The sequence below is a fragment of the Manis pentadactyla genome, chromosome 9 (assembly GCF_030020395.1).
Source record: "Manis pentadactyla isolate mManPen7 chromosome 9, mManPen7.hap1, whole genome shotgun sequence".
Taxonomy (NCBI): domain Eukaryota; kingdom Metazoa; phylum Chordata; class Mammalia; order Pholidota; family Manidae; genus Manis; species Manis pentadactyla.
In genome coordinates, this window is record NC_080027.1 from 108,643,559 (window position 1) to 108,669,214 (window position 25,656).

A 25,656-nucleotide genomic window follows, 5' to 3' on the forward strand; every position below is an offset into this window, starting at 1 on the left:
AGTCTCTTCAACAAACGGACACCCACATACAAAAGCTTTACACCTTTTACAAAAATTATCTGAAAATGGATTACAGACCTAAATGTAAAATGCAAAACTATAACATTCGTAGACAGTAACATAAGAGAAAACCTAAGTGAGGTTGGGTGTCGAGATGACTTTTTAGATATAATACCAAAGGCATGATCCTGAAAGAAATAACTGATAAACTGGAACTCATTAAAACCAAAAACTTTTGCTCAGAAAAAGACAATATTAAGAGAACAAGAAGACAAGCCACAGACCTGGAGAAAATAGTTTCAAAAGACACATCTGATAAATGACTATTGTACAAAACACACAATTAACTCTTAAAACTCAGCAATAAGAAAACAAACAACTTAACTAAAAAATGGGCCAGGGACCTTAATGGACACCTTAACCAAAGAAGATATACAGATGGCAAATAAACATATAAAAAGGTGCTCCATATCATATGTTATCAGAGAAATACACATTAAAAAACAATGATATACCATTACACATCTGTTAGATTGGCCAAAGTTTGGAACACTGGTAACACCAAATGCTGGTGAAGATGTGGAGCACCAGAACTCTCATTGCTGGTGGGAATGTAAAATGGTACAGCCATCTGGCAGACAGTTGGTGATTTCTTATAAAACTAAACATACTCTTACCATATGATCCAACAATAGTGCTCCTTGGCATCTACTCAAAGGAGCTGAAAACTTATGTCCACACAAAAACATGCACATGGGTATTTATAACAGCTTTAATCATAATTGCTAAACTTGAAAGCAACCAAGATATCCTTCAACAGGTGAATGGATAAATTGTGGTAAATTCAGACAGTGGAATATTATTTAGTACTAAAAGGAATGAGCTATCAAGTCATCAAAGGACATACAGGAATCTTAAATGCCTATTACTAAGAAACCAATATGAAAAGGCTACATATTCTGTTTTCAACTATATGACATTCTGGAAAGGTAAACCTATGGAGACAGTGAAAAGATCAGTGGTTGCCAGGTGTTGGGATGGGTAGTTGTGATGAATAGGCAGAACACAGAGGATTTTTTGGGCTGTGAAAATACTCTGGATGATACCATAATGATGGATACATCTCATTTTATTTTATTTTAATTTGCCCATGAATGTATAATGCCAAGAGTGAACCATAATATAAACTTTAGACTTTGGGTGATTATATTTTATGGTGATTAAGAAACTATGGTATGTAGGTTCATCAACTGTAACAAATTTGACACTCTGTGGGGGATGTTGATAATGAGAGAGTGTGAAATAATGGAAAGAATATATGTGATAGGAGCACCAGGTGCATCTTTTATTCTAATACTTGGTCTCTGACCCTGGTACTGGACACACAGTTCCAAAATTCCTTGAAATTTCCTGAGTGATAGGAAATTTTGTTCTAATAGGTGACTTTTGGTGCATTCCTGCCTGGATAGCTTCAGGATGGGGGCTGATAAATGACTACTGAAAGACCAAGCCATGATCAGAGGTGTGGAACTTTCAGCCCCATCCTTATTCTCTGGGAAAGGGAGAGTCTGGAGATGAGATTAACCATTGATCATGCTTATGTGATGAAGTGGCCATAAAAATTCCAGAAGTATGGGGTTGAGCTTTTTCCCTGGGTTGATAAACACCCGGAGGTACTGGGAGGATGGCATGCCTGGTGATGGCATGAGGTGGGTAGTATTCCCTCCTCTTTTATTTGCTGGAAGAGTTTGTGTATAAAATCGGTATTGTTTCTTCCTTAAACATTTAGTGGAATTCACCATGAAGTAATCAGGTTGTGCAGATTCTGTTGTGGGAAAGCTTTAGTCACAAAGTCAATCTCTTTGATAGAGGACTATCTAGGTCACTTATTTTTTTGTGTGAGAACTTTGGTAGTGTCTTTTAAGAAATTTGTCCATTTCCTCTAAGTTATCTAATTTACTGGTTTGAAGTTGTTCATAATGTTCCCTCATTTGCTTCATAATACCTGTAGGATCTGTGTTGATGTCTCCCTTTCATTCCTGAAATTGGTAATTTGTTCTCTCTTCTTTAAAAATTGGGTTGCCTAGAGTCTATCAGTTTTATTGACCTTTTTAAGGGTTTTCAATGGTTCCATTGATTTCCTCATTGATTTTTGGTTTTCTATTTCAATGATTTCTGCTCTGATCTTTATTATATTATCCCTATGCTTAATGTGGGCTTAATTTGCTCTTCTTTTTCTAAAGTTTTCTAAAGGTGGAATCTTAGTTCATTGGTTTGAGACATTTCTAATAACATTTGAGATCTTTTTTTAATAAAAGCATTTAATTTCTCTCTAAGCACTGCTTTAGCTCCATCCCAAAATTCTGATGAGGAATTTTCATTTTCAGTCAGTTCAAAATATTTCTAATTTCCCTCAGAATTTTTTCTTTGACTTATTAATTATTTAGAAGTGAGTTTAAGTTTCTTACATTGGGAATTTTCCAGATATGAGTCTGTTATTGACTTCTAATTTAATTCTGTGGTGGTCACAGAGCAAACTTTGTATGATTTCTTTTATATTTGGCGAGACTTGCTTTATGGCCTAGAATATAGTCTACCTTGGTGAATGGTCCATATGTATTTGAAACAATTATATTCTGTTTATTAGGTGGAGTGTTCAATAGATGTCAATTAAGTCAAGTTGGTTGACAGTATTAAGTATTTCATAACCTTGCTGAATTTTTATCTACCTGCTTTATCCTGATTTATTGCTTTTGACAAAGGTTTGTTTTTGTTTTTTCCTTGCTTTTTTGTGTCTCATAATTTTGGACTGAATACAGAAGATTGTGTGTAGGAGAACAGTGGAGGCTGAAGTAAATGATACTATTTACACCCAGAAATAGGTATGCCTCTTCTACTGTCATGCCATTATATGGGTGTTGAGTCAACCTAGTAAGCGGTTGAACAGTTTGGGTTTAGTTGTTGCTAAAGATAATTTCAGTGCACCATGTACTTCAACTCCTGCAGCTGTGGGTCACTGCTACAGTAGGTTTATATGTGGAGCCTGAGGTGTCACAGGGCTAGCCCATGCTCCGGCTGCACCCTCAGCTATCAATAGTCCCTACATGTCTACCACAGAAGGAATCTGTGCTCTTGCTCCTTCCTCACTGGTAGGACTGCTACGGCTTATTACTCAGGGTGAGGCTCATGGTGGGAGTGGAATGGAGTCCTCCATCCTTTTGGGCTCATCTCTGCCTCAGGCAGGCCCTCAGCAGAAGCAGTTATTCCGTGTTCCTGTACTCCAACCCCAAATGTCTGCCAGCTCTGCCTTGTACGAGGGAGACCAGGCTTGCGGGACCCACCACTGGGATCAGTGCAGGATTTGTGTCAGTGCAGGGTCCTGAGACCAGGACCCAAGGACAGGAGGAGGAGAGGACAGAAGTCTTCTGCTCTGCCCCAATGGCTTAAGGATTTTACTTCATATGATATAAGGGTGTGGGGAAGTGGCCGAGTTTCATATCCATGTACCACTGTGAAAGGGTCTGTTCTCAATTTCTCTTATAAGCACCCCGCTAATGAGAAAGAATATGTGAGTGAGGACTCTTCTTGGGTCCAAGGCTCCTAGTTATTCTAAAATGTCACATTAATTTACTTCTAGAATTTGTTCATTTTAGTGGTTTTCTTATCTATTTTTGCAGTGGTTGCCTCTTCCTTGGGTGCTCCACCAATGGTGAAACAGTTTGTGTGTCTTGTAGGGGCTTGTCACTCTTTGCAATTCAGTTTACTTTGCTGCCATACAACCTCTGCTATTTGATGGATTGAAGAAAAATTATGACTTTGTAGATTATCTAGTATTTTCTTCCTGTTAGTGTGGGAGCAAAGTTCTCTTGCAGTTTTCTCCATCGTAAGTGGAAGCAGAAGTCTCCAGGAGCCTGGCTTTAAGTAATTTACTAGTGGCATTTCTCTTTGGCTCTCTGTTGGTACTCAGGTAAAGATAAAGTAGTTTCTCTGGGTCACCTGACTGTCTTTATTCCCCTGGTGGGTGCTTCCAGCTCAGGGATCCCTGGCTGTACACTGTGAAGTGGGCATGGAGCCAAGAGCCAAAACTGGGTTGTGATGAGTTATAAACTTGGGTCAGCTTTGGTGATCTTTTGTATTACCCATCTTGACAAACTTAGGCATTAAACTCTAACCCATAACAGCAGAGGGTCAGAGGTGGTTCTAAGAGAACAGAGGTAGAGGCCAGAAATTTTTCTGAGCTAAAATCAGACCATTTGGGACTATCTTTGCTGTCAATGGTGTGGGATTTCTTAGGCTACCAGGATTATAAATGTTAAATTAATATTTGATAAGTAAGTGAATGAATGGAGAGTAGGAAAAAAGCAGAGGAAAGCAAGAATTGCCTACTTCAATCCCGGGACAGGTACTGATGGGCTGAGGTCATATTTTGGGGAATGCCACAGACAGGGAGAAAGGTGGAGACAGGATATCTTTACCAAGGCCCAGGATTCAACAGAGTATTTAAGATTATAATATCCCTTTGAGAAATTAAAATTATCTCCCCAAATAATATAACAAACGTTTTTATTTTACATTTCTTTAGGGTTTTACCATGAATCACTATATACCAAAAGAGGTTCCAATGGAAGACAGTCTCTTACAAAATAGAACAAAATTGAAGACATATTACTTAGTATCAAATAGTTGTGAGAAGAGGGTATTTATCCTACTTAGAACTAGCAACATGGCACTTATATTTTGAGAAATAATCATTTAACCTTTTTGCCACAGCTATCAGTCTCAGCTTATTGTGAGAAACTCTTGGTTAGGTTTTGAAATTGTAACTTGTAAAGCAATATCAGACAAATAAATTTCCCAGTGTATAAATCGGCAATACAGAATAACTACCATAATCTATCAGATCACACCTAGCTCAAATCTAACCCAACACTGAGACTACTAAGCATGAAGATCAAGGCTAAGTAGATGTGTACCTTGGCTGACGACACTAAGATGGCCGTCTCAGACAAAGGGGCATTAATTTCATATATATTATATGATGAAGTGACCTTTCCAGCAGTGAGATACGATATAGTCTATGAGTACTAACCCAGGAATGCGGATTAAAATTTTAAGTTCTATATCTAGAGTACTACAGCCAAGCAGCTGAGAAAAGGCTAACTGGGCTGAATAATAATCCCCTAAACTAACAAATGCAAACAAAATTTTAGCCTGAGTCAAACTATAAAGTGAGTCTTAAATCTGGAGGTTAAGGGTTGCAAAATAGCACTTCAGAATAAGAAATATGATATCCATAAGGAAAGGAGTTTTATTAACAAATACCCAGGATTTGTGCAAAGGCAGAGTGATATGAGAACATAAGTAATTAGGAAGTTGTAGTAGAGAGAAAAAAAGGAAGAGAAGAACTAACTTAAAGGACAAAGGGAGACTGTGCAGGTGGATCTTACCCTGGTATGAGGGGGCATTTGCAGCACCCTCTTGGTGATTAACTGTTGATGGGCATAAAATGTTGTTTATACTTAGCACAGAGTCTACTGGCATATATAGGTGCTCAACAAATGGTTTTTAAAAAATATGCTTTGTATCCCCAGTCAGATGGTGAGCTACTTGATTCTATGCTTTTTTTATTTTTGTCTCCACCTAGCACAGTGGAAGAAAAACTTAGTGTTTGCTTACAGTTCATTAGTTAATTGATTCCTCTGCCTTTGGCATTATCAGTGAAGTACAATTCACAAGGCAGAGTCGTCTTTCAGAAACGTGTGAACTGCCCACCCCCTCAAAGGCAAAGAAGATGAGAGAGGGATAGAAGGAAAGGGTGCTAACATTTTACCAAATTAATGAGGGGATATATTGGTGCCCACAATGTGCTGGGAAATATAAAAACAGTCATAAGCCCATCTCGGAAAAGCTTGAGCGAGTCTATAGGGATTAGAACAGTTGCTGAATTTATGGTACCCTGGGAACCTCTATTTGTCAAGTGCCATAGAGGCAGCCCTGACACTGGCACAGGTGAAGATGAATTTTCATTCAGAGCAGTGAGCCTTCTGACTCCATTAATCCTCAGGGTTTTGATGATGAATTTCTCTCTTTTTTATTTTATTTATTTTCACTCTAATGCCTCCTCCTCCTGCCCTGTAACAGCGTGGAAGGAACAGAACAGATGGTGCTTTACGTGTAAGACCGAGGGCTCATGAGGATACCAAGCCTGCCCACTCTGAAATCACATGACTGCACGTGCAAGGAAAAGCCTTGATTTCCCCTGGGAGACACAGATGCAATGATGTTAGTATTCCCAGTGGAGGGAGAGGAGGGGAGTGCTAACAGGCCATTTACAAGGAAGACCACACTTATACTAATATAGTCTTCAAGGACCATGTTTAATCACAAAATAACAGGAGGACCAATATCTGAAGATTCAAAAACATCAAAGTAAACTAGAGGCAAATAAGGGTTTTAGTATGCTGCTATGCAAAGCCCATTTAGAATGAACAAGTAAGGACATACAGTAGCAGAATACCGACTGGCCTCTAGTTAACCTGCCATTGGCTCTGACCCAGTTTTAATCGGAAGAAGCCAGGATTTACAACCTGCTTAAGGATGGAGTTTGACAACTGCTATAATCAGAAGAGCTGTCAACACAAGGACAGCTGTCAAACCAAACTGTAATTCATAAAAAATTACAGCTAAGCCCCCAAGACATCCCTAACATTATCTGCATTCACAGATATAACTCTGTTTACAGCTTTATGAAAGTTCCAAAAATAGTTTAAGGATCCTACAACCAAATCAAATCAACAAATAGCTATTGAGTGCCTATTAAATAAGAAAGGTTAAATAATATTGAGTGAATAAATGGATAAAATAAGCCTAGCAGATTCCCTGGCATATAGTAGGTGCTTAATAAATGGGTATTATTATTACATGCAAATTCTATTTCAATAACCTCGAAAACTGGAAGGTCTTAGTGACTCAGTAAAAAAATTTAAATAAAAAATGAATTGCTTCCATAAGTGATTGCTGAACTTAAAATATTAATTTCATGAAACATTCCTGAGTTGTCAGAATATTTAGTTTTATAATGTCCAAACCTCTAATGATATTATTTTAGTGTTTAATTATCTTGATTATAAATATGTAGTACTTGTTTTATTCTTTCTACAATGAATAATATAATCTGAGAGACAGAAGTAGAGGTTGTTTTGCTAGATCAATTTTGGGCAGGATTCCTGAATCAAGGATAATTTTTATTAATGTCTAAACTCTCAGTGAACAGGAGTAAGAATATAAAAGCACATGGATGGACATGGATATTGATATAGTAAGTTTTGAAGAACAGTCTTGACTCACTGAGATGACCAGTGATAAAGGATTTTCATTTATTTTGTTTCTATAAAGGACTGTATTACACAAAACGATGTCTGCTTTAAAAGGATACCAGCACTGCAATTCTTTATGAAATAATGAAAAGACTAGAAGTAGAATCAGAAGACCTGGACAAGTGTCCTGACTCTGCCACCTACGACTGGTGTTACCTTGTCAAGGTCACTTCACCTCTCTAGACTTCAGTTTTTCTTCAGCAAATTTAGGAAAACAAGGTCTGCCTCAGACATTTGTTGGAAAAGTTAAGAGACTATATATATATGAATACAGTAACACTACCACCTTATATATATGTGTCCAAGTATGGACTTTTTATATATATTATTTTATATATATTTTATTTATATATTCTTAAGATGAACTTTTCCATGTAACCAACTAGCACAAAGATCAAGAATCAGATCATTATCAGAATCTCCGAAGCAGTGCTGTCCTGTTAACCCCTTCCAAATACTATCTACCCATTTCCCCAAGGTAACCATCCATCACCCTGTCTACTAATGCTGGAGATGAGTATGTCCTGATTCTGACCCTTATATAAATGGAAGCATACATTATATACTCTTTTGTGTCTGATAGTTTGAGCTCAATTTGTGAGATTCACTGAAGTTGTTGCATGTAGTTATAGTTCCTCTCTTTGCTGTATGGTAATTCCGCTGGATGAACACCTTATCCTGATTATGTCACATAATGCCTGAATCTGCCAATTCCAGTGTTTTATCAGTTATGGAAATTATCAGTAAATATATCTTCTAATATTGGTTCTCCCCTACTTTCTCCTTCTGGAACTTCTACTTAAAAATGCTAGACTTTATTATTTTACATTTAATGTGTCTTTAACGTTGCCATCTCTTTATTTTTCTGTGCAGCCTTTTACAGCAGGCTTTCAGTTCAACATTTCTCTTTACTTGGGCCAATTTTGCACTTTAACCTATTCACTGTAAATTTTTGTATTTTTTCATTTATTGACATTCTACTTGGTTTTCTTTCAAATCTGCCTGTTCTTTTTTGGAGTGCCTTGTTCTTGTGTTTTTGATTCCTTCATTTTATATTGACTTACACTGATAATTGCTATGTAACAGTTTTATTAAAGTTCCTCAAATTCTAAGACTCCGGTTTACTATGACTGCAGACATTCACTCAAGTGTATTTCGTAATTTTGGATTCTGAGCTCATTTTCAGCAGGGTTTCTTTCTGTAGGAATTTTGTGCTGCGTTGGTTGAGGATGTGTCCCTCAAGAGAAGTTTAGCCATTTCCTTTCGCCAGGTCCCTCAGCAGTAACTAGCCTAATACACTTATTATGTTAATATCTTGAGACTTGAGGATTACTGAAACAATCAGGGAGTATAAATTTAAACCTGAAACTTGCATTAAGTGGGGTTTTTATTCTACCCAGATCCTGGTTTGTGACAGAGAAGCTTCTTTGTCTTCCTTCCTCATACTTGTGGGCCACCTTTTTCTAATCTCATTAATTTTTTTTTTAAACTAAGGGTGTAGCTCTTTGAAAGCCCTGGCTTTTGTGCACAGTCTCAGTTCTGATTCCTCATTACTTCTGGTTCAAGAAACAGCATTTTGAGGGGTTGCTGGCATTGAAACTCAAGTCAGAAAATTTCCCAGATTACATACAGAGTTAATTCACACATTTACCACTATTTATCAGGTCTTTGTTTATTGGGTGGGAGGTGAAGGACACCCACCAGTCTGGGGATGTCCTTTACCTTAAGGATGTCTGGTATATTTTACCCAGCAAATAGTAGACATTCAATAAATATTTGTTGAATAAGTGACATATAATTAAGAAGTTAAGTCATATTCACAATATTAATAGAGCCTATGATATGTAGCTTTAAAATAATTTAGATTTTATTTTTAAGCAGGGAATATATGCATATAGTTTTAAATACAGAAGTTACTAAAGGGTTTACAGGAAAATTTTTTAACCTATGCTCTACAGTTCTTTTTGTTTTATTAGGCAACCAACTTTGGCTTTTTGTGTTTCCTCCCAGAGAGATCTTATGAATTTACTAGCAAATACGTACAGATATATTCATGGTAGCAAACTATATACATTGTTTGGCACTTTAATCTTTTCACTTAATAATATATCTTATAGATTTTTTCCTATCAGTACATAGAGAAAATATAGCTTACTTTGAAGCCAGTCAGAAACACCTTTTGAAAAATCCCAACTCTGCTGTTACCCAGAAATGCATTTTACATGTATCAAACTTAAAGGGACACATTCCCACATCCATAATAGGATTCATTCCTAATGGTTAACTAGGGATGACAGAGTGACTCGTCTACATTCTCAAGGGCACATTCAGTCTGGCTTAGCTGTTTCTGCAGTTCTGGATGGACAGATGAAAGGAACACATAACACATGCCACAGAGAAGGCATTGAAAACGAGTGGATGAAGGAAGGAATGAGGGGATGGAAATAAGACCTGATTTAAGCAGAGCACGTGGGTGCACTGGCACAGGTTGTCTCTTAAGTAGAGCAGTGAACTCTGAACTTACAGCAAAGATTTTGGAGCAAAAGCAAGTTTTCTTCCTGAAGCTGGGCATCAGGAAAAAGGGGTAGCCCTGAATTTTGCACTGAAGGCCTCACAATCACCGTGAAGAGTTTCTTCTCTCCTTTCTGATTATCTGTGGTTGTTTGACTTAAGCCTAGTTGTCCCAGATTGCCCTCACAGCTGTGGAGGAGGCTGACAAAAGTTTTTTCTGGGTTAAAAATTAGGGTTTAGAAAAGCCAGCTCTTCGTGATGTCAGAGGAGCTATGACAGAATTATACTGTTTGAGGAGTGGGAGATGTATGAGTGCTGTGGCTGGGGGCATGGCAAGGCACTGATTTTCTCCCCTTTTCTAGTATATCTAGAGACATGGGTTTGAATTTCCAGCTCCCTTATGTAAATTTATTAACTTCTTTGAGATTTGATTTCTTTGTTTATAAAGTAGGAAAACCAATAACTACTTTAGAGAGCTGTTTCTTAGAAAGGAGCCTAGAGACTCCTTTACTTGCATACTGGATTGTATATGCACATTTTTATGCCTTTCAGAGGCATTTGCTAACAAGAAATGTGTGTGTATATATATATATATATATGTGTATATATATATATATATGTATACATATATGTAATTTTAACTGACTATTTAAGTATGGAATATAGAGGAATATAAAGGCTAATAAAACAAATATTGGGCTATTACAAATAATGCTGCAATAAATATTCCTAATCATGACTCATTACATGTATGTTTAGGAGTGCTTCCAGTACATATTTAGAAGTAGAATTGTTGGGTTTTTGGGTATGTGTATGTTTCCAAGCTGATCTCCAAAGTGGCCGCAACAGATGACACTCTCATCAGCAGCGCATGGAGTTCTTATTGCTCCACATCCTAGTACTCATATTTGTAGACATTTACATGCTGCCATTTTGACCAGTAGGAAATTTTATGAAAATGTTTTAATCTTCATTCCTTTGATTATTGTTGGGAGACAATTCCCCAAGGACTCCTGTGTTTCTGCACCTTTTATAAGCAGAGGTCATGGAAGCTTTTGCTCCAGACTATCTTCTCAAGGATGTTTGTATAGTGAACGTCTTGGACAACAGAAGTGCTGTTTCCTGTCAGAGTACAGGGTGGTTTTGTTTACTGTCCAGTAAAATAAAGGTAATATGTTCTCTAGGACAAAGTTCGGGCAGGTTTGCTTGCAGCTCATTATAAAAGACTGGAATTCCCTAAGCATAGGATACCTAAGTATGACACACCGTGGGCAGGATCTACCTGGGCTCCTCTGCATAGCTCCTGTGGGACTCAAGGGAAAATGACACAAACATGACACTTACACGGTTGTGCTGTGAATGATAGTCTTTTGTCTCTGATCCAGGAGTTCTGTGTCTTTTGTCAGCATCTGTGAAACTGTCAGGCTAACTTACTAGCTTGCAAATAGGAACATTCTCAGATTGCTCACACTTTTTGACAGTTACTGAGCATCTTTTCTTGTTGTATGTTGGCTATTTGGCTCTTCCCATTTGTGAAACACTATCTGTTTTTAGGGATCCATTTTTCTATTTGGTTGTCTTTCTTACTGACTGGGTAGTTGTTCTTGATATATTGTGAATAATGAACTTTATAAGTAATTTGTATCCCAGTCTGTGCCTTGTATTTTTCCTTTGCTTATACTCTTGTTTTATATAAATTAAAAATTTTAATGTTATAATTTAAATGATTTGTACTTGTGTGTGTTTTGTTAAACATTCCTTACTCTGTTCATTCATCTAAAAGTTTAAATTTTTACTTTTCCCTATTTAGGTGTTCAGTTCACCTGAAATTGATTTATGTGCATGCGGTGAATTGTTTTGGTTATCTGTTGTTGTGTAGCTAACTGCCCCAAATCTTCTGGCTTAAATACAATATATTATTTTTCAGGATTCTGTGGGTTGACCAGGTGGTTCTGCTTCAAAGAACTAATTTTTGGTTTTATTGATTTTCTCTATTGTTTTTCTATTTTCTATTTCATTTATTTCTATTTTAATCTTTATTATTTCCTTTTTCTGCTTTCATTAGGCTTAGTTTGCTATTCTTTTTCCAATATCTTAAGATAGAAGACTAGGTTATTGACTTAAGATCTTTCTTCTTTCTTAACAGGCACTTACAGCTACAAATTTCCCAGTGAGCACTGCTTTAGCTCTACTACATAAGTTCGGTTATTTTCATTCATCTCAAAATATTTTCTGATTTTTCTTTTGATTTCTTCCTTAACCCACTGGTTATTTAAGAGTATATTGTTTAGTTTCCTCATATTTGTGACTTTTCACATTTTTTCCTGCTCCTGATACCTAATTTCATTCCACTGTGGTTGGAGAACATAAGTTGTATTACTTCTATCCTAAATTTATCGAGGCTGTTTTATGGTGTATGTATTGTCTATCCTGAAGAATGCTCCATGTGCACTTGAGAAGAACATATATTCTGCTATTGTTGAGTGGAGCATTTTACACATGTCTGTTAAGTCTAATTGGTTTATAGTGTTTAGATATTCTATTTCCTTGTTTATTTTCTGTTTAGTTGTCCCAACCATTATTGAAAGCAGGGTCCTAAAGTCTCCAAGTACTATTTTTGAAGAGTCTACTTTCAGTCTTTCCTTCTGTGGTTGCTGTGGGGCTTTCCATATACACCTTAGCTTATCAGAATCAGCTTCGGACTTATACTAGCTTAATTCCAGTGAAATATATACCTCTATTCCATTTTCCCTCTTTTGGTGGTAGTACTGTAATTTATACATGTTTTATCTATTAATGTTAGAAATCCAGCAATACGTTGTTATAGTTACTTTAACATCTGTAGTCATTTCCTTAGCCCATTATAACTGCTCTCACCCATCTCCTTTGTGCTGTTATTGGCAAATATATTACAGTTCTATGTTTTATAGGCCCAACAATACTCATGATTTTAAACATTGCTTTTTAAATCAGTTAAGAAAAAATGGAGGAAAAATATGCCCTTCTTTTGCCTTTTGTAAATGCTCTTTGTTTTGTCATGTGAATTGAATTATACCTATGGTCATTTATTTTCAGTCTGAGTATCTTCCTTTATTTCTTATAAGGTGACACTGGCAGCAAATTCTCTCAGTTTTTTTCTGAGAAATACTTTATTCCATCTTCATTTTTGAAAGACAGCTTTGCTAGATAAAGATGATAGGTATAGACTCTTTCTATATAAACAGATATTCAAAGGTCAGAAGGCCTTGAGCTAACACATTTAAAATGTTCAAGAACACTCGACTGGGGAATAAAATTGCTCAATATATTAATCTAATTAAATTGTGTCATCTTTGAAGGTCAGTGTTTAATATTTGTTCTAACCCAGGAAGGTTCCTCCTAGTTGTCTTATTCTCTGATTCTCTTCATTATTTTTGAGAATACCCTTAGCTTTGAACTTCTCTAGGGTCTGTTGCAAATGGAGTCAGTTCTCTTGGGAAGAGATTAAACGCTACTTGTTTTATAACCTTTTTCTCCTCTTCAGGGCAAAATCTCTGAGCCAGAGCTCTGGAGCTGGGAGTGTGCACAATAGCAAGCTTCTGTCTGAGAGATACCCCCATGGTATAAGAGGGGGAAGTGCTTGGTGGTGGTGGTGGTGGAGAGGGGGCAGCAGCCTGAGTGCCTCCTGTGGGATGGAAGGACCACCTCACAAGCCAGGGCAAGGCTGATCAGGGCCTTAGCGTTCTCAGTGTACCACATCCAAGGTACAGCCTGCATTTCATGACAGGAGAGTGGCAGAATAAGGGAACCCCCCTTGACTGCATTTGCCCAGCACTTAGCCCCAGCAAAAGATAGTTGGAGGCAGGATAAGAAATGCTCAAGTCCTGTTCTTCCTAGGAAGAAAGCCCTCTGACTGGGAGCTTTCTTCTACATTATCCAGCTTGTTAGCATATGGATTTTCATAGTATTCTCTTATAATTCTTTGTATTTCTGGGGTCCGTCGTGATTTTTCTGTTCTTATTTCTGATTCTGTTTACGTGTGTACATTCTCTTTTTCTCTTAATAAGTCTGGCTGGGGTTTATCTATTGTATTTTCTCAAAGAATCAGCTCTTGGTTTCATTGATTTTTTTCTATTGTTTTATTCTTCTCAATTTTATTTATTTCTTCTCTGATCTTTATTATGTCTCTCCTTCTGCTGACTTTGGGCCTCATTTGTTCTTCTTTTTCCAATTTCAATAATTGTGACTTTAGACTATTCATTTGGGATTGTTCTTCCTTCTTTAAATAAGCCTGGATTGCTATATACTTCCCTGTTAGAACTGCCTTTGCTGTGTTCCACAGAAGTTGGGGCTTTGTGCTGTTGTTGTCATTTGTCTCCATATATTGCTTGATCTCTGTTTTAATTTGGTCATTGATACATTGATTATTTAGGAGCATGTTGTTAAGCCTCCATGTGTTTGTGAGCCTTTTCATTTTCTTTGTACAATTTATTTCTAGTTTTATATCTTTGTGGTCTGAGAAGTTGGATGGTAGAATTTCAATCTTTTTGAATTCACTGATGCTCTTTTTGTGGCCTAGTATGTGGTCTATTCTGGAAAATGTTCCATGTGCTCTTGAGAAGAATGTGTATCCTGCTGCTTTTGGGTGTAGAGTTCTGTAGATGTCTATTAGGTCCATCTGTTCTAGTGTGTTGTTCAGTGCCTCTTTAGTGTGTCCTTACTTCTTTCCTGTCTGGTTGATCTGTCCTTTGAATGAGTGGTGTGTTGAAGTCTCCTAAAATGAATGCATTGCATTCTATTTCATCCTTTAATTCTGTTAGTATTTGTTTCACAAATGTCGGTGCTCCTGTGTTGAGTGCATATATATTTATAATGGTTATATTCTCTTGTTGGACTGACCCCTTTATCATTATATAATGTCCTTCTTTATCTCTTGTTACTTTCTTTGTTTTGAAGTCTGTTTTGTCTGAAAGAAGTACTGCAACACCTGCTTTTTTCTCCTTATTGTTTGCATGAAATATCTTTTTCTATCCCTTGACTTTTAGTCTGTTTATGTGTTGGGGTTTGAGGTGAGTCTCTTGTAGGCAGCATAAAGATGGGTCTTGCTTTTTTATCCATTCTGTTCCTGTGTGTCTTTTGATTGGTGCATTCAGTTCATTTACATTTAGGGTGATTATTGATAGATATGTACTTACTGCAATTGCAGGCTTTGGATTCGTGGTTACCAAAGGTTCATGGGTAGCTTCTTTATTATCTAACCATCTAACTTAACTCTCTTATTAAGCTATTATAAACACAGTCTGATGATTCTTTCTCTCCCTTTTCATTCTTCCTCTTCCATTCTTTATATGTTAGGTGTTTTATTCTGTACTCTTTTGTGTTTCCTTTGACTGCTTTGTGGATAGTTGATTTTATTTTTTGCCTTTAGTTAGTATTTGGTTGGTCTGCTTTCTTTGCTGTGATTTTATTTTCTCTGGTGACATCTATTTAGCCTTAGGAGTGCTTCTATCTAGAGCAGTCCCTTTAAAATATCCTGTAGAGGTGGTTTGTGGGAGGCAAATTCCCACAACTTTTGCTTGTCTGGGAATTGTTTAATCACTCCTTCGTATTTAAATGATAATTGTGCTGGATACAGTATTCTTGATTCAAAGCCCTTCTGTTTCATTGCATTAAATATATCATGCCATTCTCTTCTGGCCTGTAAGGTTTCTGTTGAGAAGTCTGATGATAGCCTGATGGGTTTTCCTTTGTAGGTGATCTTTTTTCTCTCTCTGACTGCCTTTAATACTCTGTCCTTGTCTTTGATCTTTGCCATTTTAATTATTATATGTCTTGGTGTTGTCCTCCTTGGGTCCCATGTGTTGGGAGATCTGTGGGCTTCCATGGACTGAGAGACTATTTCCTTCCTCAGCTTGGGGAAGTTTTCAGCAATTATTTGTTCAAAGACACTTTCTATCCCTTTTTTCTCTCTTCTTCTTCTGGTACCCCTAAAATGCAAATATTGTTCCTTTTGGATTGGTCACACAGTTCTCTTAATATTTTTCATTCCTAGAGATCCTTTTATCTCTCTCTGCCTCAGCTTCTCTGTATTCCTATTTTCTGATTTCTATTCCATCAACAGTCTCTTGCACCTCATCCAGTCTGCTCTTAAGACCTTCTATCAATTGTTTCATTTCTGTTATCTCCCTCCAGACTTCATCCCTTAGCTCTTGCATATTTCTCTGCAGGTCCATCAGCATGGTTATGACTTTTATTTTTAAGTCTTTTTCAGAAAGATTGGTTATATGTATCTCACCAGGCCCTCTCTGTGGGGTTGTCTGAGTGATTTTTGACTGGACTAGATTCTTCTGCCTTTTCATGGTGATAGAAGTGGTTGCAGGCAGGTGGCACATGTGTCAGCTGGGAGAACAACATCCCTTCCTGCTTGCTGGTTGCCTTGCCCTTCTCCGCTACCTGTGTCGGTTACTCGCACACAGCGAGTAGTCTCTGGGATAATCTCCTGAGCTGCTGTGGGCAGGGCGTCCCTCAGGATAGCCTAGAGCCCTTTGGGGGGTTGCAGCCATGCTGGGTGTGTTCTCCTGTGAGAATGGTGCCCCTTCATGCCTTCTGTACCTTGCTCCGGCTTCCTCTGCCTGTGCTGGGCAGTTACGTGCCAGTGACAGCCTCTGGATCTGTCCCGGTAATCTGTGTGCTGGGAGAAGCCTCTGTGTGGTTGCTGTGGGCAGGGCTGTTCTCTGGGTGCTCTGCAGCTATGGTGGGTCAGCTGGTTTGCTTGCAGCGTTGGCCAGGGAGAATGAATAGCAGGCTGCTTATCACCGTGAGGGGGGCTTCAGGGGTGCGTTACCCCCCAGGGGGAAGGGCGCCTGAAGTTCCTTAAGATTCCCAGCCTGCTGGGCTGAGTGTGCCAGGATGATTTTGTCCAGCTGTTAAGCCCTTGTCCCTTTAAGACTTTAAAAAAGTGTCCACTTTTCTTTTGTCCCAGGGGAGCCAGCTGTGGGTACCCGTTCGCAGTCTCCATCTCGGATTTTACTTTTCCGTTTCTCTAATATCCAGTACACCATGCGCTGTGTGTCTGTGCTCCTGGGGCAGATTACTAGGGCTGGTTATTTAGCAGTCCTGGGCTTCCGCTCCCTCCCCACTCTGAGTCTTTTCCTCCCGCTGGTGAGCTGGGGTTGGGGGAGTGCTCAGGTCCCTCTGGATCGCTGCTTTGTACCTTACCATTTTCCATGTGATGTTGGGTTCTTGCAGATGTAGTATGGCTGGTGTGCTGTATCTTCTGGTCAATCTTTTAGGAATAGTTGTATTTGCTGTATTTTCAAAATATATATGGTTTTGGGAGGATATTTCCACCACCCTACTCACGCCACCATGTTTTCCTTCCCCCCTCCATATAAATTTAAGACAAGCTTGTTAAATTCCACAAAAACGTGCTAGGATTTTTATGAAAAATTCTCTGAATTTTAGTTTAGCTTGGGGAGAATCCATCTTTATGATACTGAGTCTTCCTATTCATTAACAGACTATTTCTCCTATTTGGGTCTTTAAAAAAAAGTTTTTAAAAAAAGTAATGTAATTTTTTTCTATGACTCTTTTACAAATCTTTTGCTAGGTCAAATTCTAGAATTTGTTGTTATTGTAAATAATATCTTAAAAATTTTAAATTTTATTCCTTTTTATACCAATGTTTAAGAATGTAATTTTAACAATCGATCTTGTATTCAGTATACTTGCTAAACCGTATTATTAGTTTTAATAGTTTGACTAGAGTCTCTTGGATTTCTATATAGCTACTTACATCATTTGAGATTAATGATGATTTTGTTTCTCTTTATCCATCCTATGTACCTTTTATTTCTTATGCTTTTCATTCTGTTTGGTCTAGAATTTCAATACGATATTAAAGAGAAATAGTTATGGTAGGTCTCCTTTCCTTCCAGATTTTAAAGAAAACCCTTCAAATATTCCATCTTTAATAATAATGTTTGCACTATTTTTTAATATACAATTTAATTAGGTCATGGAAGTTTCCTTGCATTTCTCGTTTACTAAGAGTTTTTATCATAAACAATATTTACTAACATTTATTGGGTACAAACCAGGTGTTAGACATTGTTCTAAGCACTTAACTAACACATTATATGCTTATAACAAATCTTTGAGGTTATTATCCTTATTCCACCATGAGTAAATAGTTACAGTAAAGTCAAGTCAGTAATAAGTTCAAGTCCAGTAGTGGAATTAGAATTTGAATCCAGAAGGTTGGTTTAAGAACTCACAGTCTTAATCACTCTTCTGTATTGCTTCTTATGATGAGTGCTGAATGTCCTCAGATGCTTTTTCTGCATTTGATTTGACCATATGGCTTTTCAACTAATTTGCTAATATGGTATATTACATTAATTAATTTTTAAAATGTTACCTCATCTTTGAATTCCTGAGATAAATTCAACCTGATCATAATATATCTTTCTTTTTAAAATACAGTGATGGATTTCACCGGCTAATATTTTAATTAGCATTTTTATATATATGTTCAAAAATGAGATTAACTCACAATTTTTCTTTTTCTTGCTGGTTTTGATACCCAGGTTATACTAGCTAAACTCATAAATGAGTTGAGGCATGCATTTGGTGACATTTTAGTTCTCTTTATAAGGCTGACAAATATAGTTAGTGTAACAGCTAGCCCAGTAGTTTAGACTCCTAGACAACCCAGTGAGGTTCCTGACATCTTATCATTTGGCTAAGCAGGGGACAAGGGTCCCCAGGGGCATCTGGACCACTTATTAGTGAATGGCAGCCTAGGATTGCCCAAACTGGCAGAAACAGCCTAATGTTTTCCTTCTCAAAGGTGCCTGATCCTTAATCTGGTTTAAATAATGGTGGCTGTCTTTTACTTAACCATATTCACATCTAAACAGAATAAAAGTAGACATATTTTTACTAGTACTTTACAGCTTACAAAATACTTCAGTATTTCTTATCTCACTGAATTGACCATCCTAGCAGCTTTTTACGAACAATCCTTTTTCTACTGTACAGACTATTCTCTATTTTATAGATTACACATAAGTAAAGACTACTCAACTAGGTTAATCAGCTAGTAAGCAAACTGAGTTAAAAAATCAAATCTATTTTTTCTTCACTTCAATTACATCAAGAAAGTATTTTTTGTAGGAGAGATTCTAGCTCCTACAGTGACAATGATTAGCATCTTAGTTGTTACGGACAATACCAAGAATGAAATAATGAATTTTCAAAATGGGTTGGATGAGCCTCTATTTCTGTTGAGAGTATAGACATGCACAATTTACTATGGATGTGCCCAAGTGAATTTTAATTATCTCCAACTTTAGAGGTTTATCAATATATATAATTTTTATTTTTTTAAATTCATTTTGTTATCATTAATCTATAATTACATGAAGAACATTATGTTTACTAGACTCCCCCCTTCACCAAGTCCCCCCCACAAACCCCATTACAGTCACTGTCCATCGGCATAGTAAGATGCTGCAGAATCACTACGTGTCTTCTCTGTGTCAATATATTTTTTAAACAAAAAGTTAACTGTATCTCTTTTAGTGGCCAGGCATTCTAAGCTCTACATAAGGTTACACAAAGTTGACATAAATAAATACAGAAAAGTTTTAAATATGATTATTAATAGTTCAAAAACACCTTACCATAATGTAGAGCTGTTTGACCTTCATTGTCCTAGAAGAGAAACATATGATACATTTTAGAAGTCTAATTTATTGCAAAAGTATGAAAGTACATATGCTAAAGCAAATATATCTGATATACCAAAGTTTCATAGATATATCAGATACAGGAACCCACAGTAACTTTTGAGCCTCACAGTACCTTTTGACCAAGCTCTCTATCTTGGAGAAGAGAATGTTGAATGGTAATAGCTACAGTAGAGTGACAGGAAAAACAGATCTGAAGATACTAAACCAAAGAGAATCCCTTTAAATATGGTAATTTGATTACCCAGTTAGTGGCAGAAAAAGTGATGCTGTACATCATTTATCTTGGCTAGTATTATAATGTTTTTTCTAAGGTTATCCCCAAATCTATCTAAGAAGTCTGTGATTTCTGGTAAGAGTTAGTAGTTTTTTAATCCCTTTTCAAAGAGTCACAAATTCCAGGGTCATTGACATTAGGTTTCCTTAAACAGATCAAATATAAAGAACTGTGATTTCAAAGCACACAAAGTCCTAAAAGTTGTTAGAAGGTCAAAAGTTTCCATAGATTACTCATAAAACTCCAACAGTTATGTTTTATTCTTTTAAAACTAAGATATTCTAACTATACCTACTAATTACAGCACAAATGAATACCTTTTAGCAATGCTGCCTCTTAAATTGAGAGCAAGTGATCACATTCCATGGGCAACAAATAATCAGAATTAAGTACAGGTGAGAAGCAGAATTTAGTAATTTTGGTTTGTACTTAGTAATATACATGAACATTATTATACCCCTGGTAATTAAGAATAAATGCTTAACCATTATTGTAAATAACTGGAGAAGGGTGGTATTATGACTCAAATCAACTATTCTTGGGCACACCATGTCTATCTTTCCCACTTCCTAAAAACTTAATTGTGGGGTTGGGTCCCAGAACTTTTTGGCTATGGTTCTGCTTAATAACCTTGGATGAAAAGCAAAAAGCTGCCACAGGGGACTTATTTTTTGGTCCAGAAGGTAGTAAGAAAAAAGTCATTCCTTAGTGGCTTTTTAACACCTAGAGAAGCTTGGCATGGATGACAGCTGATGAGAGACAGGGAGACAACCTTGAGGCAAGACAGATTAATTAAACAGTTTTCCTACCAGGGAACGGGAGTTCTCACTGGATTGAGAGGTGAAGTGTGGGTGGGAGGGTGGATGGAGATATGAAAGAAGCAATTCTGAGTGGCTCTGGGAAAAGGGTAGACTTGGCTGAGGTGTAACAGTAGCTAAGTTTGGGATGCCCTTTAAGCATCATAAAGATAATAAACTCTAAGGGGAGTAAAAGATGGAAAACCCTTTGGTTTAAGAGATCATTTTTGCCTACTTCTTTCTTGTCTTGTCTGATATAACCCCTGCCTTGCTCCCGGCTCCCCTTTGCCTTGCCCTGCCCTTGAGGTTCAGGACAGGTAGGGGAAGGGAGCTAAGGCGGCTACAGTGAACAGGATCCAGGTGATGCGTACGCAGGGCAGCATGGCAATGGGAAGTTGTACTCCAGAGCATTCTGACTTGACTGGTTATAGCGGAGGGCAATTTTGAAAGCACTGTACTGCCCACATGGTTTTGTACTCCTATCTACTTTGCCAGTTTCCAATGTTAATCAGTAAAAGCTATGTATATGTGTGCACATGTGTGTGTGTATGTATACACGCACTGAATGGGTTAATAGATTCAGTTAGTTTAAATATCCAGCAATAGAAAGCAATTTCAGAAAGGGTTTAATCTATTGCAGTTTCAGGACTCTCCTTATGCATCCATCATGCAAGGTTTTATTTTCCACACTTATTCATCTTTACTAAGTGTAGTTCTCTTGCTTCCTATGCATAACTTTGTTTAATCACTGTGTTCATATATACTCAAAAGTTCAGTTTCTTTCATTTCTATTGCTTATCTTCTTTATCTTTTCTTATCACTAGGGAGGTAGACCATGATTAATTTCTTTCAATCACTTTTACCAATGAATACTAAATCTGTGTCTCCAGCCCAATTGCCAATTAATTAAAATTATTTATGGAGCTCCTTTTATGACCTGGTCACTGTTCTAGGCACTGGGAACACAGAGGTAAGAAAGGCAGAGAAGGTCCCTGATGTTATAAATTTTACATTCTAGTGGTAAGGGAAGCAAAAGCAAATAAACGTGTTTAATAATAGGCAGTGATAAGTGCTTGGAACAAAAAAAACAAGTCAGAGTAAGAGTCCAGAGAGATGTGGGGTGCTATTTTAGAGAGGACAGGGAAGACTCTGAGACAGTGTGTTTTCACAGAGAGCTGGGGAAGATTCTAGAATAACCATGTAACCCAAGCTGAGCAAATCAGTGCACCCATCATCCTCTTGTCTGAAAGAAAGCATGCCACTCAGGCCTAGCTGATTAGAATTTTCTCTTAGGATTTTAACAAATGGAACTAGGGGATGATGTGTGTGTGTAGAAGTCTTTCCCTTTCTCATCAGAAGAAAATGGTATAGTGAAGTAAGAGACACAAAAGGACAAATATTGTATTATTCCACTTATAAGAAGTACTTAGAGTAGTCAAACTCATGAAGACAGAAAGTAGAACAGTGGTTACCACAGGCTGGGGGTAGGGAGGAGTGGGGAGTTACTGTTTGATGGGTGTAGAATCTCAGTTTGGGATGGTGAAACAGTTCTGGAGATGGATGGTGGTGATGGTTGCACAACAGTGTGACTGTACTTGTACAGTGACTGTAATGCCACTGAACTGTACACTTAAAATGGTTAATTTTATGTTGTGTATATTTTACCACAATTTTGAAGAAAAACTATATACCTGGGCCACAATGAAGGAGAAACCAGTTACAGTCTTTGCCTTCATGGAGTTTACAATCTAGCTAATATACCGCAAAAGAGAAAAACCTAAACATCTTAACAGTGGAATGACTATAGTGTAATAAACTTATATGACAGTAGGCAACCACCAAAAATTATGCTAAAGATGAATATCTCTGTATATGAGAAGATATTCATGATAATAAAGTAGGTTATAAAACTATGTACAGTATGATCCCATTTTTGTTTTTAAAATATGCTTTATAGAAAAAATAAGGACAGATCAAAAGTGATAAGAGTTATCACAAGGGTAAGATTATGACTGAAATCTTTTTATTATTTGTATTTTATAAAAATCTGTAAAATGTATTCATATTACTTTTCTAATACGAAAAAGGTACTGCTCAGAATCTGAATACCATCTACATGTTTACAAACATTTTCCAGTGATTATGATTATGATTAGGTCCTTCTAAGAATAACTGATCAAATCAAATTAAAATTATAGTTACTTGCTTAGAACCTCACCCCCCCTGTTTTGAGAGAAATCTGCATCCGTGGATGTTTTGTTGCCCTTGTCTAGCTTGGATTAATTCTTAGTCTATAGGCACAGACCTGACCATCTACATTTGCCCTCTTACAGCACTAAATTATGTTTTCTACCTTTATCTTGCATCTACCTACCACTTCAGCATTTTATTAAAAAAATAAAATAAATAAAAAAATAAGGGAGAAATGTGGGATTCACATATAAATCAAGTATAAAAATCAAATGAATAATCATATCTGACTTGATTGTTTATAGTTCATGATGCGTGATCAAAACCGAAAGTTTCTGTGATATGACTGCCCTTGAACTGTTCACCATGTAAGAACTTATTCACTATGTAAGAACTTGTTCGTTATGCTTCAGAAGATTGGAGACTGTTGAGAATTAGGCTTGGGGTTGATTAATGATTGTGCATTGAGTCCCCTATACAGAATTTTATTGTTGTTAACAACCATTTGATCAATAAATATGAGAGATGCCCTCTCAAAACAAAAAAAATTATAGTTACTAATAATGGCTGCTTGCAATTACAAGCACGATAGGGTTACCTTTCCTGTCCCATCCATTTCTTGTTTGCTATGTTCTTCAGATGGCCATGCCTAATTTGGGGCTTTTGAGTTCAGATGCTGTGGGCTGAAGTGTTCTAGTGTTTAATGTGAAATATTGTGATTTTCTGATCTTTCAACTTAGAGCATGTCTACCTAGAAATCAATTAGAGTAGGAACATGAACATAAGAACCATGACTCCAATCACAGAATTGATTGACAAGTGGGAAATAGAAAGACAGCCAGGTTGTCTTCTAACTATTATCTTTTCTGTCTTCCAAGAGTACTGGAGAAAAGGAGCAGCCTTTAAAACAACATCAAGAATTTCCCTCCATTCCAAATGGTTTATATGTCTAACTGCCTTGATATGTCTAAAGAATAGGTATTTATATGAGACAAAGAAAGGATGATTATTTTAAATTAATAGCTAATCAAGTTGTAGTCCTTAGGGGCCCAAATGTAAATTCTCCTTTTATTCATCTTTTGTATGTCTAGCACATAATAAGCACTCAAGAAATGTTCCCTGAACTTGATGATTATGACTTACTAAAATAAAGCCTGTTCAGTTGGCAATCATTATAATAATTTTAAACCAACTACTCTACCATAATACTCTTATGGTTATGATATTTTAATAAAACACATCATCTTGTTTCTGCAAAAGCTTCACTTCTGTTATTTCTCTTTGTGTTTTCAAGTGGAATATTTATTAAAGAAAAAACATGACTGCATTTTTTTCTTGGTAAACTCAAAATAGAATATAGGTATCCAAACCTTAGTCTTTATAAACATTCTGTTTTAAAATATATTACAAAGAATAAATGGAATTGAATGTCAAGAATGAGTAAGTGAAAGCTTTTACTCATCTGGTTTACATCTTATATCAGCTAATTTTTAAAAATTTAAGTTGATTAAATTTTTTGGTTGTTTCATTTCAAATGACCACACCAGAAGAGGGTTGTTTGTCATGATTATTTATGCTCTTCCATCCTGTTTTAGCTTCAAAGAAATGTTCAAACTTAATAAATATGGAGTTGTTATAAACAGCAGTAAAAACAATTCCAATAAATTAAAACTGTTCATACATTTGAAATCTTTGTAAGGGATTATACATTAGGGTAAAATAAAAATACTCAGTTGAATTAAAAATATGCAAAATCACATAATAAAGTTAAAGTGTAGAAAAATTCAACCAGGCTTAGAATCAAGCCACAAAAGCATAGAAAGATGCAACCCTACATTGTATCTCCATATCCTTTCTGTTTCCAAATAAATAGTAGAAATTAAAAAGGAACAGAAATGAATGATAAACTATAGGAAATGTAAAGACCAGACTGTCAAATAAGGAAAGAAAGATGTAGCCATGACCCCCTAAGTGATTCTTCACCATTCCGTGTAAGGAGGCGGGGAACCGGGGAAGCTGCCCTCCACCCGGCCTGTTCCTCCGTGCTGACTCTCGCAGGACTCTGAACTAGTGCGCCCTCTACTCTGCAGCTGGGTTCAAAAGCAGCCACTCTTCTTTATAAAACTTTAAGTAGAACCTTGAGCTTTTGCAGTCCTCACTTAAAACTTTCTCATCCCCCTTCACCTTTTACCTTGTATTATTTATGAATATGTCTGTGCTCTCCTGGTCTTTAAAAAAAATTGAGGTATATACAGTAAAATGCACAAATCTTAGTGTAAAGATGAATTCTGACATATGTATACACTCATGTAACCATCGTCCAGATCAAGATACCATTCTCACTGATTTTCTTCCTCTTCACCTATTTCCCCCATCCTACCTCCCCTCCCCTATGATAATCACCCGTCTATTCTCTGTTTATGAGTCTATTTCAGTTTTGTGTGCTTGCTTTGTTTTTTAGATACCACCTGTAAGTGAAATCATATGGTATTTGTCTTTTCCATCTGACTTTTTTTCACTTAGCATAATACTCTCTAGGGCCATCCCTGTTGTCACAAATGCCAAGATTTTACCTGAAGAAAACAAAATCACTAATCTGAAAAGATACATGCACTCTTATGTTTACTGCGGCATTATTTACAATAGCCAAAATGGAAACAACCTTAATGTCCATTGATAGATGAATGGATAAAAAAGATGTGGTACATTTACACAATGGACTATCACTCAGCCATAAAAAGAATGAAATCTCCTATTCCTTTGAAGGTAAGGGC

At 36.8% G+C, this 25,656-nt stretch overlaps 1 protein-coding gene across 2 annotated transcripts in view; it reads right to left on the reverse strand.

Annotated features, from left to right (window-relative positions):
• The window catches only part of ACBD6 (acyl-CoA binding domain containing 6), a 193,860-nt gene that overhangs the window by 10,333 nt on the left and 157,871 nt on the right, over positions 1 to 25,656 (reverse strand). For both annotated transcript variants that reach the window (XM_057507916.1, XM_036905941.2), the window contains exon 7: positions 19,553 to 19,583. In XM_057507916.1, coding sequence (XP_057363899.1) covers positions 19,553 to 19,583 — 31 coding nt within the window. The remainder of the gene's footprint in view (positions 1 to 19,552; positions 19,584 to 25,656) is intronic.